The sequence below is a fragment of the Anguilla anguilla genome, chromosome 4 (genome assembly GCF_013347855.1).
Source record: "Anguilla anguilla isolate fAngAng1 chromosome 4, fAngAng1.pri, whole genome shotgun sequence".
Classification (NCBI taxonomy): Eukaryota; Metazoa; Chordata; class Actinopteri; order Anguilliformes; family Anguillidae; genus Anguilla; species Anguilla anguilla.
In genome coordinates this window covers 27,721,135-27,742,500 of record NC_049204.1, presented here as the reverse complement: position 1 = coordinate 27,742,500, position 21,366 = coordinate 27,721,135, and the positions used below count along the sequence as shown (strand labels likewise).

General features: G+C 38.8%; 1 protein-coding gene across 2 annotated transcripts in view; it reads left to right on the top strand.

Annotated features, from left to right (window-relative positions):
* LOC118224698 (discoidin domain-containing receptor 2-like) overlaps positions 1–21,366 on the top strand; it is a 38,396-nt gene that overhangs the window by 7,877 nt on the left and 9,153 nt on the right. For both annotated transcript variants that reach the window (XM_035412318.1, XM_035412317.1), the window contains exons 2-6: positions 11,035–11,134; positions 17,283–17,385; positions 19,382–19,613; positions 19,885–20,032; positions 21,112–21,214. In XM_035412318.1, coding sequence (XP_035268209.1) covers positions 11,059–11,134; positions 17,283–17,385; positions 19,382–19,613; positions 19,885–20,032; positions 21,112–21,214 — 662 coding nt within the window. In that variant the 5' untranslated portion in view covers positions 11,035–11,058. The remainder of the gene's footprint in view (positions 1–11,034; positions 11,135–17,282; positions 17,386–19,381; positions 19,614–19,884; positions 20,033–21,111; positions 21,215–21,366) is intronic.

Here is a 21,366-nt window from a genome sequence, read left to right as displayed (position 1 = left end):
TCTCAGAATCTATGGAAACCTGTCACTATGAAATTTCAATTTGAGAGAATCAACACATGCTTGTGCTATAGCCCCTCATTTAGCCCCTGGGACCCAGATCATGTTTTTGTGTGCATTTTTAATTTCTTCTTGCCATTTCTAACTAGTTGCACCTGATTGCTATAGAAACTAACAATGGCTTTGAACATTAAGTCGTTTTTGAAAAAAATTTAGTTCTTGTATGAAGACAATGAGACTACGGTCACATAAAATTATATAATTAATACATGATATAACATAATTTCTCTTAATTATAATTAATGTAAAAATAGCCTTCTATTCAAAAACACAAGAAAGTTACCAATGTGTATCAAACTGTCTATTTCAATGTTAAAACATTGCATGGCTTACAAAAACTGATGTCTGATGCAGCAGTGAATTTTTGAATATTTCTCTAGATTTGAATCTCTACTGCACCACCATGGCTTGAATTGGGCTAAGCCTTCAGGGCTGGAGTCTTGATCCTACTGTCAGTGCCATATTTTGACAATACTTCGACATGGACTAATTTTACATATTAAATAATATACAATTGAATACACACACAGGTCAAATAGTGAGAGTGGAGCATGATTCAAAATGGTAGCTAATCGCTCTATTTGCACTCTATGTATGAACATTCGTGGTAATGAAGATTCATTGTGATTAATGGCATACTGGCTTGTGAAATTTTCATGTCAGACCAAACAACAAATATTTGTAATTATAAATAAACAGATTTCAACGTTGAGAGAGTGAGAGAGCAAGAGAGAGAGAGAGAGAGAGAGAGAGAGAGAGAGAGAGAGACAGAGAGAGATCCTCCTGGGTTTTTTGAACAAAGATTTTAGATGATAAAACCCTTTGATTACAGTGAGCTTTAAGGGAGATGTGTGCACACACACTCCCATGTATAACGGTTTTTGTGTCTAACCATATGTGTAGGTCGCAACAAAGACACACTGTTGAAAAAGTTATTCACAAAAAAGTTATTCTCACTACCATAAAAAATAAAAAAACAGCTGTTTTTTCGATAAACTGTCACCTTACAATTGTGTTCCATGGAATGCAGGATGGCTGTTCTGGACTACAATGCCAATGGATGTGTTTGATAAAATATGGTGTTGTACCTGGTGTTCATACCTGCTGATCATTGCATGATAACCTTCCTTCTTTTAAGATTTCATTATTGAGGTGTCCATGGTGTGGTGCCTGATAAAACCTTCTCATAGTCTAATTTCTTATGCAATTCATATCTAAAAGGATATTTTTAAATGTACATTGGCCTCGCAAATGTTCAGACAGGCCTCTTTGTGACTTAGTTTCAGACCTCAAGGTAAAACCTTCAAACATTCCATCCTTCACTTTAGCTGATGATTGATTATTTTTCTTTGCAACCATTTTGAAAGCACGGAAAAGTGTATGTGGCACAATGACTGTTTGCTTTACTAGAAATGTCATTCATTCGACAAATTTTCCATTTAAAATTTCTACTGACCATTATCAACAGATGGTACAATCCACGTGTCTGTGTATATTAGATGTATTGTAATATATACAAAATGTTCCTATATATGTGTTTTCCCTCCTGGATTGAGAACTGAATTTGCACTGAAGCTTCCGCAGTAAAACTAGACACACTTGTACATGTCTTGAATGCTTTTTTAAAGTATAAATTCTTGAATAGGAATATAATTTGACAGTGCAGGACATGCAGTAGTACAGGAAGTAAAAAAATGTGAAACAAAATCATGTGAGACTCTATTTCAGGTAAAACAACAGATGGATTAGATTATTTTACGAACGCGCTTCTGACCGACTGGATGGTTCTTATTTTCCGTGTTGCTGTAAACTCATTTACCTCTTCTGTTAAGTTGAAACACAGATGCCCACACAATGTAGCAGACTACTGGTAGACAGTTGAACATGACAAGCTACACTATAAATAGGGCAACTGGCACAACTCGCTCTGAAGGGAATCGTCTTAAGCTTATTAGCTATGGTACTGTATGGACAGAGTTATGCGACTATTCAATCTCAGTTCATCATCTGGGCTACACACTTCCTCCTTAAAATGAATACTCATCAGAATTTCAAATTTTGCTGAATTTACAAAATATGATGAATGATTAGCAAAATAATATGTATAACATTAAAGGGGAATTACACTTCTGCTATTCATGACTGATATTGTCCTACTAATGAATGTGTCGCCCTTCATTTTTCGATTATTTAATTATGTGAATATTTTACGCTGTTTTGTTGTTCTCTTTTACAAATGCAGGAAGTAGACCCAGGCAGTTTAGTGTTGAACTCGAGGATGCATCATTGCGCGACTTCTGATCTGGGCGTACCTGCGTAATAACATTAGGTTGGTCGTAGAAATAGTGTTGTATGACTACTAGCTAGTGAAACCAAAAATGTCTGAGGATGAAGGAGATTTTGTTTTTGATCATGGGATTGTTGTGCCCTATCGATTCGAGCCGGAATACACAGAAGAAGAGCTGGCTAATTTTCAGGCTGATCGTGTGAGAGCGAGAGCAAGTCAGGAGCAGGCCGAGATTAAGGAATCACAGGCTATTCCCAGGACAAAGAGCAACTGGTGGTAGACATCCTATGTATCACAGACAGACGCGATAGCGTTAGCCAGCCCGCATAGTACAGCTCGAGCGGTCCGACCAACGATGGGAAAACGGTGGGCACAGCTCTAGGCTTCAGACGGTCGCCTTGGTAGTCGGTGTCTTCAAAGTAGTCGCTGCATACCCTTAGTCCTCGTTTGCGAACTTCTTCAGCTGTTATGTTGGGTTGTCTGATTACATCCAGCCATGTCTGGCACAAAGTTGCATCGCGTGGAAAACTATGAAAATGTGCTTTCAAGGCAAGTTTAACGGGAGCATTATAACAACCGGGTACAATGCACCTCATTATTACATCGCATCAAACAAAAGCTAGCAGACGTTAGTTTGTTCGATTTCAATGCAAAATTAACGGAATGTTTTGCTTCGCTTCTTCTCTATTTTGCCGCAAAACTAAATCGAAGAAGAAAAAAAACCGCAAACTGTACTACTCTGTGGACTTGCGCTAAAAAATAGGTCTTTGTTTCTAACGTTAGACATTTAAAATGAAATAACTAATAGAAAAATGAAGGGCGACACATTAATTAGAAGGACAGTGTCAGTCATGAGAAGCAGAAGTGCTATACAGTGTAATTCCCCTTTAAATGAAAATGAAATAAAACTATTATAACGTGTACTGCAGTTTTTTGTTTTTTTTAATTCAGAATAATGAATAACTATACAGGCAAAATGAAGCTTTGACAACAAGCTTTGCAGAGATGTGGGTGGAATGTGCAAAAACACAGAGCCCCAAATGTTAACCGACAGAATCAAGATGTTAATTTGAAAATGTTTTTCTTGAGCAAGCGCTCTCTTAGCAATCTCATAAGAGACTAAATGGAGCACAACCGACCCCAGTCTCCCCTACCCCCTACCCACAGGGTGAAATGTAAAATAACTCACAGTACTTTTGGTCAAATTGCTAGTGGATGGTATGTCCCAGAAATGTCATTATGGTATCTTAGTCAAGGATTGTAGGTTGTTTGTATTAAAAAATTATTAACCTACCTCTAGCAATATTTTCCGAATTGGTCCAAATACGAAAACTGTAATTTCCATGATCTCCCCTACACCATATATTGTTACATTCTGTGCATATTGGCAAAGTCAGCAAACAGTTAATACCCGACATATGGTGCTGGTTATGTGCCTTGAGTATTCTTAAGCAAATTTAAAATATTTAATTCCTTTGTACTCATATATTAACATGAAATAAATCACATTTTGCATTATTTCACAGAAGCATATTATAGAACACCAACTGTTTTCATTTGCATGACCTCTGTCCACAACTGTCTGACATGCCAGAGTAGGTTTAGCTAGTTCAGCTGTGAACAAGGTGGATGAACTGCTACAGGGTTTGATTACTCTTTTTGATTGCCATACAGTTCTAGAATGACTATAATGGTGAACAAAATGTATACGTAAGTAAACTGTCTCCGTAATCATGCAAGCAGTTTGATTATGAATATTTCTCAACCATCTGCTTCCTGTCCTGGGCACCTTGATTATTACATTTCATTATACTGTATGTGAACTAAATAATGTGTTTACCATTCATGATTGAGTACCAGAGAATTACAGTATCATTTTCTGTCATTCAAATTCTTATTCTGAGTGGCACTTAAATGATCATAAATATACATGATAAAATGACATCCTACTTGTTCTCTGCCTTGCTTCTCTTGCTATCAACATCTTGCTGTCAGCACTTATCGATCAGACATTGAAAAAGGGTCTGTTCCAGTCTTAACTATCTACAGAGCATCTGGAAATGAACGGTATGGTTAGTGAGACTGGTTTCCTGCATTCTAGCATGTTTTAGCTGCCAGAACTATGTTATAGATCAAACTGGCATGAATTGCTGCCTCCTATTTGAGTCCTACCGGATATAATTTTACAGACCATTTCACAGACCAGCTGACCATTGGTTTTATTGGCACAGTGTGTCCGCAGCAGGCTAATAAACCAGACTTATTTCACATCCGAGTGATAACCTGTAAGGCTGATGGTAAAGTAAGGTTATAAACCCGACGTGAGAGACTCGTTCTCACACATGTGGTGAGTCTGCAGCCAAAGAAAGTGCACTTAGCTCTGCCTAAGTTCATACAGTTTTTCCAAGGGGAACAGGGTAAACACATAGACCTTGTAATTTGACACCAAGTTTATAGAGGCTCTCAGAAGTTTGTTTGACTCGAAGGCACAAAATAAATTGTATCTCTAGAATGCTTTCTTATTACACCAGTCTTTTGCATACATGTTTTATGCAAAACCATGTATGCAGGCTCATTGCCCTGTATGTTGCCTTTATGTGTTGGCAGAATAGCCTAAATTATTTCTTTCCATGAACTGTTTGGAATGTGTTTTCCAGTCCCTGGCAGGAACAGATGTATACATCTTCAGAAAACAACTGAAGGCCTCAATAGAAACTTTTCTGAATGTTGTAGACCAAGACTGTCTAGAAAATTGCATGCTGATTAATTACAGCCTAGTGAGATGGAAGAATTTGAAAACCTCTGTCATATAATACAGAGAGATGTTGAAAGGCAGAATCCAAAATAATTTCTCACACACATCTGGCACTAAGGAAAAATTGTACATTCAGTGGTTGCTGCTGTTAAGATGAAGCTGGCAAACGTACATTGCTGGTTACACGTAACTGCTGGTTAGCTATGAATTTCACTGTCGGTGGACCACTGATGTTACTATAGCAAAAGCAGTTTTATGGAACAGTAACTCCTCTTGTGTTTTAGGAAATGGAAAGCTTATGAAAAAAGGATATTGACCCAGAAGGCCTCCTGACTTTCTAAATTTAACTTTGCACATGGCATCTATTTTTTGTCATCACTGTGTTCTAGTACCCCTGTATACTATTGTTGCAGTGAGACTCAAATAATTATCAGACTAATTAGATGCAGCAATCAATCAAAATGTTTAATTTCCTGCTGAAGGTCTGAATTATCTGTCTGTCATTCTGTTCATAGCATTACAGATCTGCATACAAAAGCTCAGTTGTACATTGTCAGTTCTTGCATCCAAAGGCATTGCTCTTGGGGTTTCAACATCAGGCTTGATATGGTGCTAGACACTATCTAGTTGAAGGGAAATCAAGCAATAGATGCACTTTTAGTGGTAGGAAAATGGCGAGCATTGTTGCTGAATGGCCTGTTCTATTCACCATGTTGTGTTATGTTATGTTATGTTATGTTATGTTATGTTATGTTATGTTATGTTATGTTATGTTATGTTATGTTATGTTATGTTATGTTTTGTTATGTTATTAGTATGGAGCATATAGGGGAGAGGTGAACTAGTCTGGGCAGCGTGTGGACCAATAGGGACAATGAGGGCGAGCGTTGTTGCTGAATGGCCTGTTCTATTCATCCTGTTATGTTATGTTATGTTATGTTATGTTATGTTATGTTATGTTATGTTATGTTATGTTATGTTATGTTATGTTATTAGTATGGAGCATATAGGGGAGATTTGAACTAGTCTGGGCAGCGTGTGGACTAATAGGGACAATGAGGGTTCAGGAGTTCAGCTCATTTAGTTAATTGAGCTGAAATTCTGTTTCAGTACATACCGTTGACAGATTTGTATGTATCGAGTTTAAAAATTAATTGTCCAATTTGGAACAACAATACATCCCAGTGAAATATTACTGCAGTCTAATCAAGCACTTGTACAAGTCATGGTATGCTATGTCAGGAAGTTTGTTCGCCTGACAGTTCTGTATTAGCTGAAGCATAGTTGAGGGCAAATTATGTGGATCCTGCACTCCAACAATAGAATTCCAACACATTGTGCATTGAATCATCATATTATTCATTGAATAAATTCTCTGCTTTCTTGGAAAGCTCTGCATACAAACTCAGACTGCTCATTTTTCTAAAACATCTGACAGTAGTGTTTCTGTCCACACAGTTTAATATATCGTGCTCTGAGTTTTGTCATCTTGAAGTCACATGTGACTGCATGCTCTTAATACTGGGGTTTCAGAGCTAGATGCCAGACATGGAGTTAAATAATAATTTTCAGGAGCTTAGAATTATTAAACCTAATTATACATGGAAATAATTGCTTGTATGAAGCAGTCATTGGGCAATTGCCAATTTGTGGTTGATAATTAGACATTCCTTTCCTGTTAGCTCACATTACAATTTTTCATGCAACGTTTTCTAAACTGCGAGCTGCATAATTTAGCAATTGGTAGCATAGCCCCTTATTTTTTTTAATGTAATTCCTATGATTTCATTATAAAACATTTAAATTGCAGGTTAAAAGTAGATTGAAGTTTTAAGAAAATAGCAGCAATATATGCACAACTAGGAAACAAATGGTCTAATACATAAATTATTGTTGTATGCACATGAGGTATGGATCATAATATCTTCAGGATTCATATTGTTTTAGAAATCCTCAGGACTAATCAATGGATGATTCCTAAAATTGTAATTCCCAGAATATTTGGAAGCTTCTTATACAGTTCTGTAGTGACCTATTCTGTTAAAAAATATATTTTCTTTACTATTTATAAACTAACATTATTATATATATATATATATATATATATATATATATATATATATATATATATATAGTATCTTACAACTTCAAAATTTCCATCATTAGATGTATATACATTGTCTTACAGTTGTGTCTAATTTTATTGAATATATTTCAGTAACATTGCAAGAAATTACAACTTATTTTTATAATAAATCTATGGGAGGATTCATATGATCCTTATGATGTAAATCATTCATTTTCCACATTGCACAAACTACAAACAAGATCTACTTTAAATATCTCTTTGAAACTTCATAATTTTAGTTGTTCCTTTCTGTTATTAGTATGTTGGTAATGTAGGCTTATCTGTAACAGTTCAGTATCTGAGAACAAATAAACTGCTTTTTTATTAATATGAATATAAGCATCTGAGCATTTAATCAATAATAAATAAATATGCAGTGATTTGTCAATATGCTCCCCTAAAAGAAGTGATACAGCTAGTGCTATATATACTATGGTTGTCCTCTGCAAGTTCCCAGACTCTGTGTTAAAGAATTGTTTACTTTTAAAGAATTCTATACTGTATATGCCAGTCTGTGTTTTGTAATGTAAGTACAAAACGTAACCACACTTTTGCAAACACTCTTAGTGTAAGCGTAGAGTACTGTTAACTGGAGCCATGAGCTTCTTGTGTTCTTTTCCTGAGATGAAATGTCATCCAGTTTACAGGTTATGCGGTTTACAGTACCATAGATGTTGAATAAACAGAGTCCCCCAGAGAGACTGCAGTGTAAATGGATGGAGAGAGTGATGACTTTGGCCTGCTGGTAATGGAGGTCAAAGAAGTTCGACAGGGAAGGCAGCCAGGGCTTCCTGTCTGGAGACAAAGTCTCATTGCAAGTTAACTCTGTTTGGTTCTGCCCATGCCATCCTAGTATTTATGAGACTTGGAACTCAGTAGAGGCTGGGTTTCCTGGTGCCGGGATGTAACCAAATCTAGAGCAACTCTCCAACTACGTTGTCCTCATTCTTTGATCCATTCTAAACTGTGTAAAATGTAAGATAATCTTTAAGAATTTCTAAACTTCTGCTTTCATCTTGTCTGAATTTGTTTTTTGTTGCATTGATTATATGTTTTGAGAGGGCTTTTAAAATCCATCTCGTTGTGTCGTAAATGTGTTTTTAGCCATCAGTTTTGTTTTGTAGATCATAATTCTGTTTTTAGTGTCGGGTCTGTGCACTTTGTGGTTTTTAACAAATCCCAGCCTTTATTAAATCCAGATTTTGAAATCTTTGAAATCTTGACATGTTGATCTATAAGCCACTCCTACAAAGAGTCATGTGGGGAATGTTTTGTTTGGCTTTGGATAAAGACAAGAAACCCTCCTTTGCACTTTAAACTATTCAGGAAAGCTCTGCAGTAAATGGTGTTTTTACCCAGCGGTCCGCGTGTATTGAAGGATGACCAGAGTACTCTGAGACAATAAGAATATCACTACAGATCTTGGCCCAGCTCATATGGGGGTCTGGATTTAGATATTTAAATTCTATTTTTCCTTAAACACGAAACACATTTGTATTTACAGTGCCAGTTATTATGCTGTTCTTCAGAAAAATGTGTTAATAAATTACAGCTGCTTAGGGAACAATAACATCCTGTGCATATGAATTTTTTTACCATTGTAAATAAACTGGTTGGATAATTAACTGCGTAATTCTTCATTGTGTAATTTTTTCTGGCTGGCAAGTAGACCCTGGAAAACTGCTGATTAAAAAATAATGGTTTCTCACTGGTATAGTTCATCCTAAAAATATGTAATTTTCATTTGTTTTCATGCACAGTAATATGTCCAGAGTTAATTCAACTCTAATAAAGTTGAATTAACACTGAACATGTTACTGTGTACCTCAAGAAATGGCATTTGATCTGACAATGACAGCTGTCCACAGTGTATTTTTTAAGATTTGATTTGCTTGATTTGAGCATTTGATTCGGCAAACATAATTTGCAAAAATGAGTCAATCTGAGGCTGTGTGCAGTTACAACCAAGTCTGTAATCATAAAACCTCTTTTTTTAAAAACTTGCTTTAAACCTGAAGTGGCTTCTTTGTGTTGTTTGTTTGCAATATTTACTCTCTTTTCCCCTAAGAGTAATGTTTAAAATTAATATTTATGAATTTATGCATTATTTATTTATGATAAATTTATATATGAAAAACATTTCTTTAACTGGGGGGATTCTTAGCCAATGAAGCACCAGTGCATAAGATTGGAGTTAATAGCATTGTAACAGCACAGACTTTATATTAGTTATGAACAAAAAACCCCATTAGCGAGGAACCTATTAACAAGACTTCCAATAGTAGTTTATCGGACAGCCTGTCATCCATCCGTACACTCAACTGTAAGAGGACATGCTTTTATATCCACCGAAAAGACAGCTTGTGATGCATGTCAGTGTGCAAGCAAAAGGGAATGGACCTGCACGATAAAATGGCATTCTTTCAATCACTTTTTCAGTCTGACATGGTTCCTAAGCTTTACAAAATGGAGGTGTGATGGACATGACATAACATAGCCTACAACAAGGAACGTCATTAGCTTACAAGTGTCCACTCGATAATGTGTCATTTTAATTTTTCCATTTGATAAATCATGCAAAAACAATGAGCTCTTACACTGTTTTTATTATATCAAAAGTCATCACAATGTCCTCCACAAAATGTTAGGCCCAGGTCGTAGTGTTTTGTGTAAAATCAGGAAATGTTTAACTCCAAACTCCATTAGCCTCAAATGGTGCTCCCTCAGTCCTAGTGTGGGTGCAAAAAAGGCTGACACCACCAATCACACCATAGTCAGCGAGATGTAAAAAACAAAATCATACCGTAATCTCTGTGTGCATGTTTGTATTCGTGTGAGAGTTATCAATATTATTTTACAGTTTCCTTTATTGATAAATATATATTAAGGCATTACAAAAGGCAGTCATAATTTGTCAGAACTAATACATTACGATTACAATTCTTTGGCTCTTTTGTCTGTAGCAATATTATGTATAAGTTACAAAATGCATAACCACTGCAAAATGTTTGGGCCTCGGTGACAAATGGCCATGTCAGACTTTTTCATATTACTGTAGGCGGGTCCATGGGCAGTCTTGCCGCAATATTATTGGCTATGAGAGTGGACAGTCTGTGGTCTGTAGGTGGTATGTTGGCCCAGGGACCAGCCCCATTCTCTCTCCAGCTGAGGTAATGTCTGACTGTCAGCAGAACTGCATGGTGCAGAAACCTTTGTTGATTTTTTGTTAAAAGACACTTATCCATGTAATCCCATTTCTTGCTTTACCCCTCTGACAACAAAAACATAACTAAATCTTCCCAAAGTTTTTAGTTTATATGCTCTGCTTACGGCACATGTGTAATTAATGGAAAGTCCACCTCCCAAATGCAATTATTGCTTCTTTCTTGACCACATGAAGCCATTTTTTATTTTTCAGAAAATAGGTGATGTTGGCCACATCGCCTATGTTCCATACACAGTGAATTGAAAATCTACTGTAAGATGGTTTGCATTGATACTATGCTTGAAATGATTATCCCGATATTTCATGCAAACAAGACAAATAATATTATTGTATCCTTTTTATTGAAAGCATGCCTATAAGTTTTCGTCAATGTGTATAGTGTGGTCCATATTCAAATGGTTACTTTTTCCCTAACAGAAAAAGGCATTTTTACAATGCAGTTTGAGAATTTGTTCAAAGACTTGTGAAAACACCATTTAATCGTTGCTGTTGCTGCGCCACCCATTTTAGCTTTCAGAGGCTGCAGAAGGTTGGAGTTATGTAACATTCTGATGGCTTCTCATTCCTTGCTTTGGCCACAGGAGTGAAGATTCTCTCCTTTTTGGATGAAGCACCTTCTGAAAATGCTCCTCCCTCTGCTGCTCTTCCTGTCTGGAGCAGTAAAGGCACAAGTCAACCCCGGTAAGAGATTTTGTTTACCTAAAGTTCAGCCTTCCAGTCTTTCTCTCCTTAACTGAGGCCTTGTCCCCTTGCAGCCATGAGGGCTGTTTGAAGTTCATCCACTGTAAAAAAATAAAATAAAATTTTAATAAAGGGTTTCATTGTTTTAAAAAAGGGATATTTAAGCAGATCAAGTTGCCCTGGTCAAACTGTTCAAGAAATGCATTCACTAACTCACTATGCATTCACTCACTAAGGGGCATTATGACCCAGTAAGAACTGCGCTGAATATAAAAGTTAAAGTGATTATCCAGACTCTATCATGTGCCAGTAGCATTCTGCCCTGGGTCACTGTGACACTTCAGAAATCCTGATGAAGGGTGAATGGAGATTCCAGTATTGAATATTGAAGTTTACTGCTGTAATGCTTCTTATCCAGTTGTTGTCAAAGGAAAGAGGGAGTTAAATGTATGTGTTATGTGCTGTGGAGCTGCTTTCATTAAATACAACTTTATAACTGAATAAAATAGAAATAGGAAGGAGCAAGGCCAAGCAATAAGCACAGGAATGCTCATTTTTAAGAGTCATTTTACAGCTGCGGTATGGCTTTTTATTACATTTAATGGTATGGTATGGCATCCAGATTAGCATTTCATTTTAATTAAAGCTTTGTTCTAGCAAACTACAAAGAAGCCCAAAAAATTCTGCTCTGCATGTCTGAAGCATTTTAATGTACACAAAGAATATCTTTGAACATCATTAACCATCCTTTCTGGGCTCAGGCAAGTAAATAACTATCCTTAATTCTTTTGATGGTTTCTACTCACATCAATCTGTAAGAGCAAATTTGTCCCCAGCTGAGAAGAGGATTGCAGTCATGTGACACCATACACCCTTACGTCAAGCTATAGCTACCATTCCAGCCTGGCATATGTAGCTAATTGTTTAATAGCATGATGTTTTGCTGGTTTACTAAGGAGTTAATGTAATTAATGCAGAAATCCAAGTAATTCCAATGGGTTCACAAACTGTTTCTTGCAGCTGTAGAAATTTCCAAAGAACTGTCATATGCATGAAAGGAATCTGTGGTCTCATTTGTCCCATTTTCATACATTCTCTTGGATTTATGTATTCTTTATTTTAGACACAGTTATTTTTAAGTTTAGAATCATAATAATAAATAATAGTTTCGGAAATTTTCAAAATTTTAATCATAACAAAAGACAGGTGATCTCTGGGTGGTTCCTCCAGCTAAATCAATTTTTGATTCAGTTACATGCACCACTGTCCAGATTTATCCTGACTGTGTCCCTCTCAACTATGGCTGGTAATCCTTCCCAGAGACATGCAACTGGTCCCATAATTAGTGTTGTCCATGAAGGGGGGGTTTCATATGCCTCATTGCACATAATTAATGTAATTCGCAGCGCAGCACAGAACTGAATGTCCAGATAATATGCATGATGTGGAGGTTAAATCCCGTCATTCTGTCCTCTCAGGCAAACGCTCAGGTTTCTTCTCATTGCATCACAGAACTGAGGTTGTTCCTCGGTTCCACAGTGAACTCATCCATCCCAGACTGCCTTACCGCTGGAGAATCCATTAAACCGGCTTTCTTTGGCCCCTCTGTTCTATCGGCAAAGGCATTCACAATCATTATTGTCATTTATTTTTCAGGATCATGTGAGGATCTGACCCTGGCCAAAGTTTATTATTACATGTAGTATGAGAGGGAGATTGTTTACAAAGGATTCAGCAATCCTACTGGAGTCTGTGGCTAATGCATACCAGACATTTTGACAGCAGGAAAGTACATTGAAATTAGCTGTGCTTTTAACCAGTTTCCGAGTTCTTCCGGACAGTTTTTACCCTCTCATAAGTCATAGAGAAGTGTATTTATGCATTTAAATATGGTCAAAGTTCACAAATTTCAGTATGCAGGAGTATCTTTGTGTGGCTTACAGTAGGGAAGATAATAGCAAGCTAGATAAAAGCATGATTATCACGCAGTATCCAAATTCCAATTGCTCAACATGCAAGAAAACATTTCCTTGAAAGAGCTATTGGAAGGTCCTTGATGTTCACTTTTACACGTTTACAGATGCAAAGCAAAGTCCTTTTGTAATGATATTCCCAAATATCAATTTGACAATTGTAAAAATCTTTCTGAACTAAAAAAATGTTTTTTTTCAACAGTAGGAAATATTCATTGCTGTATTAAACAGCAAACCAATGCACCAATCTGCCAAATCTGCCAAATTTCCCCAGCTCTAAATTCCAGAAGTGCTGTCATTATGCCAACTTTTTTTTATTTTTTTTTTTTTTATTTATTTTTTATTAATGGGCGAAAAGTGATTCAGAGTGAGGCTGGAAGAGGAAGAAGCCGAGGCGCTGGCCGAGGTGGGCACACGCTCACGTTACCCGTGCAAACAGATGGAGATGATGAACCCTCGTGTTTGTGATGTGCGGGGGTTGGAGCCAGCGGTTAGACAGCAAACACCACATGAACAAGCCTGCCTTTCACAGGCAGAGGCATGGAAAAATCAGAGGGTGAAAAAAAGGAGAAGAAAAAATCCGCCTTAGCTGAGAGCCGTTGCTAGGTTTTCTGTGCGCCTGCCAGCCAGAGCAAGCCCAAGAGACGAGAGAGAAAGACCTTCATTCTGACAGCGCTCCCTCACATAAGGCTGGTATTTTTCCACCTTTTCGAAACCTGATATTTTTAGATCCACAGTGGAGTGCAAGAATTGATATTGTTGTTATAATAAATGGTGCATACAGTATACTTTGCCCTGAAGGGGAAAAGCAGCATAAACAGGGAAACCAGCATAAACAAACCTTTGTGGAACAAAATGCATCTTCATTGAGTGTGACAGATTTATTTAGTTTTGTTCTTGGACAGTATGTGATGTTGTCCGTGGTGAGTTCCTTCCAGGAAAACAGTTTGTCCTCACAGTTGTGTTGTCCCTTTCTGCTATAGACTCTGGGCCTTTCGAGCAGACTCAGTGTGGCTCCACGGTTGTGTTCAGGGAGAGACTGAATCTTAAAAAAATCATATTAAACTGATTTAAGGCCTACCACTTTCAGTTTTCACTTTGGTTGCCATTTGGATTAAACAAAAATGACAAACGATTGTTGCTTGCTTTTTGTGACACAAGGTAGAGAAGTACTGTAACTGTGTATCTTGAGTTGGCAATTTCAAGCTTTTTAAAAGAAAGGAAATACGACTGGATTTATGCATGTTTAAATCTGTAAATTGATTTCCATCTGGGTTTATGACATCTTTCACGTGATGTGCCGGAGCAGTTGTGAGATACAGCGTCCTCTGAGGAGCTAGAGTTCTCCTGTGGCACTGCAGTGTGGAAAACAGTCACAGGCTTGCAGCAGAGTTCATTAACAGTGCAGTGCCCGTTGCACTGGGTGTGGGTGGGATTACAGTAACTTGAGAGGCACAGTTGCAGATTCCAAATAGGGACAAAGAAATGGGAAAACAAATTATCTTTTTTAGTTATGGTCTTTTGGACAGGTCCACTTGTGGAAATGAATATGAGAAAAACCCATGACATTGAACTGAAATGTGACATTCAAATCATTGAATGTCAAATTGGATTACTGAGAGTATGTTTATATCTTCATAATAGATTGCTGACAGTGCATTAATGTCCAGATGCTGTCCAGAGAAAGACACACATTTAATTATTTATTCAAGTCATACACTACAAGACTACATGGGGGATTTTTCTCTCTCTCTCTCTCTCTCTCTCTCTCTCTCTCTCTCTCTCTCTCTCTCTCTCTCTCTCTCTCTCTCTCTCTCTCTCTCTCTCTCTCTCTCTCTCTCTCTCCCTCTCTCTCTCTCTCTCTCCATACCACACACAAATACACATACCTCAAGGTTCATGACTCCCCAGTCCACACTCACAGCCATGAAATCACCACCCTAAAAACTGCCCAAATTCAACCACAACTATAGAGTATGACTGCCTGGTGAGCCAGAACTCACAGTTTTCCCTACACATTACATATGCTCCATAAAAGCAAAGTGTGCAGATTATAGGTTTAGAATCTGCACAGAAACCCAGCTATATTTCTGCCAGATAACTGCCCCTGATGTTTTATTTTGTCAATGAATTCATCTTCAGCTAATCACAGACAAGTTCCCAACATCTACTCATCTGTGACAGCAATTCTATACAAACATGGAAGCTGTTCCTAATCAAATCTTTTAATAAAAAATTGCATTTTTAAGCAAATGTATTCTTGGCTGGCTGGATCAGGAACATGAAATCTTTTCATTTAATTCTGATGATACCATTACTATAATACAAACACTATCACTCGGTTATGATAGTAGTGGTAAGAGTAGTACTGACTCCTATAGGCTGTGAGACTGGGTTAGTGTGCAAGTGGAGGGAGGTCAGCAGTATGGACTGGGAGGGTTTTTTACGCAGGGTTCAGTTAGTCTGGGAATATTTCAGATTGTAACTGCCCAGATGAACATTTTCTCCCCCATTTTGACTGATACTGTAGAAAATACATTTTGAGGCAAGAAAAGGGAAGACAAGAAAGGCGTTCACTTCCAATCCTGCTGGTCCTGGCACCATCACAAAGCTTTTCTGTTCAAATGAAGGAGTGGCATCAACTGAGGGAGCCCCACCGTGATTTTACAACACTAATAGTGCGTTGATCATTGATCAGCCCTGCACTGGTTCCACTGCTGCACTGATCCCACAGTTGTACTTGTTCCACCTTTTTCATCACTCTTTTACATTTTATTTGAATCCCATGATCATATTGGTTGACTCATCCATGTTGGAGAGCTCACACAAGTCTGCATTTAATCCCAAATGCAATCTACCTGCCTGTTCCCCCACTCTGCAGTCCACCAGCTGAGTTGTCATGGCGATATGCATTAGTGAAAGTAGACTGGAGTGGTGTATTTATTTCCCGAACAATGCATAACGACTTGTCCAAACTGTTTGGACATAGGACCAGGGGAAGAATCCAGTGTGTGGTACAGACTGCTATAATTATATTACACAGAAATTACATTGTGTTTTACAGTATACATGAATATTACTACTGCCATGGAAAATCCATATGTACCTAAATAAATGTTCTGCCTTGTGAAATCTTAACCAAAACCATCTTTTTAATCTCACACGCTGTTACGGTTGCTGGGTAAAATAATGCATCATTAAAATGTTAATAAGTACAAATTTAACTTTGATCATATCTCAGTTTATAGCTGCCATATAAAAATAAATGTAAGAATAAAGATCTAGCAGACCACACAAGAGCTTTCAGGAACAACATTTTATACCCAGCATGTATGGCTGGTACCACAAGTGTTGTTTGAATTGGCAGGATAGCTGAAACAATCTCATGGTACAATTTAATCAGAGTAACCACATTGTGAGGGAGGGTGGAAGTGAGAGAGGAAGTGGGGGAGAGAGAGAGAGGCGGGAAGAGAGAGGAAGAAAGAGATGCAGTACAGAGGGGGCCTGCCTTAAACCTTTACTTTAGAACAGCGTCCTACTCATCCTTTGCTTCAGCTTTGTCCTCTATGCCAGATACATAAATCACTGAGCAGCACTTTCATGGATATTACAGTTTTCAAAGAAGTGCAATAAATTACCTGTTTACATATGGCTCATTATACTGCACAAAACTGTCCTGTGAAAAAGGACATGTAAACATTATCTGCAGTTAAACAATCATCAAATAGCAGGTTATATGAATATCTAATTGGAACCTAATAGGTTTTTTTGGGGAAAACTTATTACAAAATGAATCATAGTTAAAAGTGCACTTTGACAATGAAAACATTCTCTTGATCTTCCTGTCCCCTGGTTTGTTATTGATGCAATTTTGCATGGTGAATTAATTGCATTCAATACTTGGCATATAGACATATATTTAGAAATTGAAAGGGTTTGATAGTGAGTTTCTAGAATGGCCTTGGCTGAATTTTAATTCAATCAAATCAATCAATCAAATTTTATTTGTATAGAATATTTTACAGCAGTTGTCACAATACGCTTTACAGACAACCCTGGCCTAAACCCCCACAGGAGCAAGCCTAAGGCAACAGTGGCAAGGAAAAACTCCCTGTGGCAGATGTGGTGACTGATGCATTCATTCTGACATGCCTGTTAATGTGATGGTGTTACAGGTGTGTGCCGGTACCCTCTTGGAATGTCTGGTGGGCAGATTCAAGATGAGGACATCTCTGCCTCAAGTCAGTGGTCTGAATCTACTGCAGCAAGATATGGCAGGTATGTGCAGGCATGCACACACACACGTGCGCACACACACACACCTGCACATAAGCACCCATCCACATACACACACACACACAATTAATTATTTATGGGAGACAGACACTACATTGCCAAAAGTATGTGGACACCTGACATCCAACATTTCATCCAAAATTGTGGGCATTAATATACCATTGATCCACCCTTTGCTGCTATAACAACCTCCGCTCCTCTGAGAAGGCTTTATACTAGATGTTGAAGTATTGCTGCTGGGATTTGTTTCCATTCAGCCAGAAGAGCATTAGTGAGGTTGGGCACAGATTTGGTGATTAGGCCTGCCTTGCAGTTGGGTTTCCAATTGATCCCAAAGGTGTTGGATGAGGTTGAGGTCAGGGCTCTGTGCAGGCCAGTCAAGTTCTTCCGCACCATTCTCAGGAAAACCATTTCTATTTAGACCTTGTTGTGCGCCCGGGGGCAGTGTCATGCTGAAACACTGTTGGGGAAGCACAGAATCATCTAGAATATGATTGTACAGTATGCTGTAGCATTATGATTTGCCTTCACCGGAACTAAGGAACCTAGCCCAAACCATGGAAAACAGCCCCAGATCAAGGGGTGTCCAGATGCTTTTGGCCATATAGTGTAAGTCACCACTAAGAGCTGATGTTCATGACAGATGCTTTAGACACTGTACAATTAAGGTAATATGTCATTTTCACGAACAGATTGAAAAATCTCTCATAACAGTCATTCTAGGATACATAAAACAGTCCGTTCAAATTGACACAGCTGAAACAGACCTTCTCTAAGATAGTTTCTCACTATCTTTGGGGAGCCTCCCAAAAATAAAAAATTAGCAGTTGGCATGTGTAGCCTAGAAGACTTATTTGATTGTTCAAGGTTTGATATTTAGAAATTTTGAAAGAAATACTTCCAGAGATATAGCGAAGATACTGCCACCTCCATTACAAACACAAACAACAACATAAGGTTTACTAGCAGCCAGCATGTGCTCAGATAGACACCAACATATGCTCCCTGCCCTTAGACAGCAAAAGTGCAATTTTGTGGAGAGGCATCTGACTGCAGGCTGGAGGAAGGTGGGGTTTGGTGTCAAGGCTAACCTCTAGACATCCTACCCCCTAGTCCAATGGAGAGATTTGAAAGATGGAATTATTTTTAACCAATTGCAATGTCGATGGGTGGGGTCGGATGTCAAACCCCACCGATCGACATCAAACCCTGTCCCTCCTGCATCCTGCAGTGAGATACACTAGATTTTGGCTGCGGCATTATTTTTTTGAAAGCTCAAGTTCCATTTGCGATTGCACCCCCTCCCCCCACCCCGGTCTGTGATTTTCAGCATATGCCCTCCAACCTGAAAACAGTGCACTGCTCTGACAAGCAGTGAAAATGAAAAATGTATTGCTGATATTTTGACCCAGCTGGGCTGAACACATTTCTGCTGATATTTTGATGGTACATGCAATTTATTTTACAACAAATACAAGAATACAGCTGTGCCTAGCGACACCCACCGCCTTTTTATACCTGCTAACTATTGACAATAATGGGCCTTGATTTCATTCAGGCCTGGTCAATCCTACTTAATGCTGAACCTGCAGTATTAGTGCTAAGCTTGCCACTGCATGCCTCTGTACACACTGTGGTATGCATTCCATGGGTGTGTGTGTCACTGTGTTTGATAAACTGCTGAGCAGATATGCCCATTTACCCTTAGTGTGTGTGAAAACAGCACTCTGAGGGAAAACTTTTGTGTCTGGGTGGCCTTTCGCAGTTTGAGGGCGATGACATAATATTGTTTTTCTACATGATGCCACAGTGTTTTCATTAAGGCTAAGCTTTCCCGTTTCAACCTAAAACGATCCATTTAAAATGAATTTACAACAAAGAGCTCTACTGACATATGTGTTAGCTGACAGTTTGAAGTCTGCCCCCTCTTTCTCTCCCACTTCCTCTCCTTCTCTTCCTCTCCCTTTCCCTCTCCCAGGTTGGACTTTGAAGAAGGCGATGGCGCATGGTGCCCTGAGATTACAGTGGAGCCGGACAGCCTGAAGGAGTTCCTGCAGATTGACCTGCGGTCGCTGCACTTCATCACGCTGGTGGGCACGCAGGGGCGGCATGCCGGGGGCATCGGCAATGAGTTTGCCCAGATGTACAAGATCAAGTACAGCCGCGACGGCAGCCGCTGGATCTCCTGGCGCAACCAGCAGGGGAAGCAGGTACACCACCGGGCGGCACCCCTTCCCCTCCCAGCGGGCCTCCCTGGGGACGCTGTCCCAGAACTCTGCTCTGATAAATAAAACCTGATATACTCGCAAGAACCACATCATGCTTCACAATACAATAATAACTAAATTCATGGGAGTGTAATAAAAGTGTATGGTCCTACCCTTTCCCTTCTGTAATCATTTTTTGTGTTGTTTTCTATCAGACAGCTTGGATTTATCACTGATTGGCTATTGAATAATATGGCCGTTTGTTACCCCGCAGGTCATTGAGGGGAATAGGAATGCCTATGACATCATGCTGAAGGATCTGGAACCGCCCATCATCGCACGTTTTGTGCGCTTCATGCCTGTGATCGACCACTCCATGAATGTGTGCATGAGGGTGGAGCTCTACGGCTGTGAATGGTTAGGTGAGATAAGAGGAACAACAGCAGCCAAGAAGGAGACAACGCTGAATTATGAAGCTTTTAAAAAGTTGTTAACATTACAAAAAAAAGAGTTGGCCAGGAAGTTTGTAAGATGACTGTATGTCTTAAATAAACAATGCTTCAGTTCATATTAAATAGCGATTTTATACATAGAGAAATCTTAGCTGAGCTATCAGGCATTATTCAAGGGACACTCAGAATTTAAAACTATTTCACACTATCAGGGGAATAATTGCCTGTTGACCCCAATAAACTGATGGCCTTATCTCGGCTCTTCCACTGATATTTATTCTTAAAGAAGAGCAGATATCACCGTGTGCTGTATCATCTGCACATTGTTTACCAAAGAGATCAAAGTTTAAACAAATCTTGGTGCGGCTCATTCGGTTAAGACACCACAATGTAGTACAGGTACAGTATGAGTTCCATAGTCTTTCATTGAATCCGGACCATGCCAGTGCCTACTGTGTCCGGCAGCTTTGTATGGCAACACGAAATTGGCAACTCCCTCACCCAGGGCACAGGAGGGTTCAGTTGGTTAGGGATCCTTGTTTTATCGCTATCTAGCAACCCCAGCCGGTTGATCGGGTACCTGTAGATTGCAGTCAAAGCTGCATATGAAAGGTCTTCCTCTGACTGCACACTGTACAAGATTAGCTATAGATTGTGATGTGAAAAGATGCAGGCTGGTGACATGACATATTTTGGAGGAGAACTGTGGATGCCTGAACTCTCCTCAATCAGTATTGTGGGGTCACACATGTACATGTGAAATTGGAAATGTTCAACCCCATACTGGGTGCCAGTATCCTTTTAAAAAATTGTCTAAACAAGTCTCTGCATACTAAATGCTCAGGCTTCATAACAAACAGCCACATATCAAGCCCAGCCTCCCTTTTTGTTTTATCACTGTGTATTCACAACACTAGTTGTACAATGCCATATGCAATTCATGTTTTTTTGTTCCATTCAAAACCTACATTCTTTCCATAGGCTACATTCTGCAGTGGTTGAGTTCATGAGAGCAGTCTGATCAGTGCTCACTCATTCCTGTATTTTAGATGGCCTGGTGTCCTACAACGCTCCAGCAGGAAAGCAGATGACCATTAAAGGCCTGCATGTGTACCTGAATGACTCTGTGTATGACGGGGCTGTTGGCTACAGGTAAATTCATTTACTCTCAGACTTGTGAAAAGTCCCCTGTGCCATGACTATTGAATAGCACAAGCATAAGAGAGCGGGCTGTGGTACTATTTGTCTCTGCAACATGACTTGTCTCCACTTTATAGTGCTTGACTCATAACTCATAACTCATT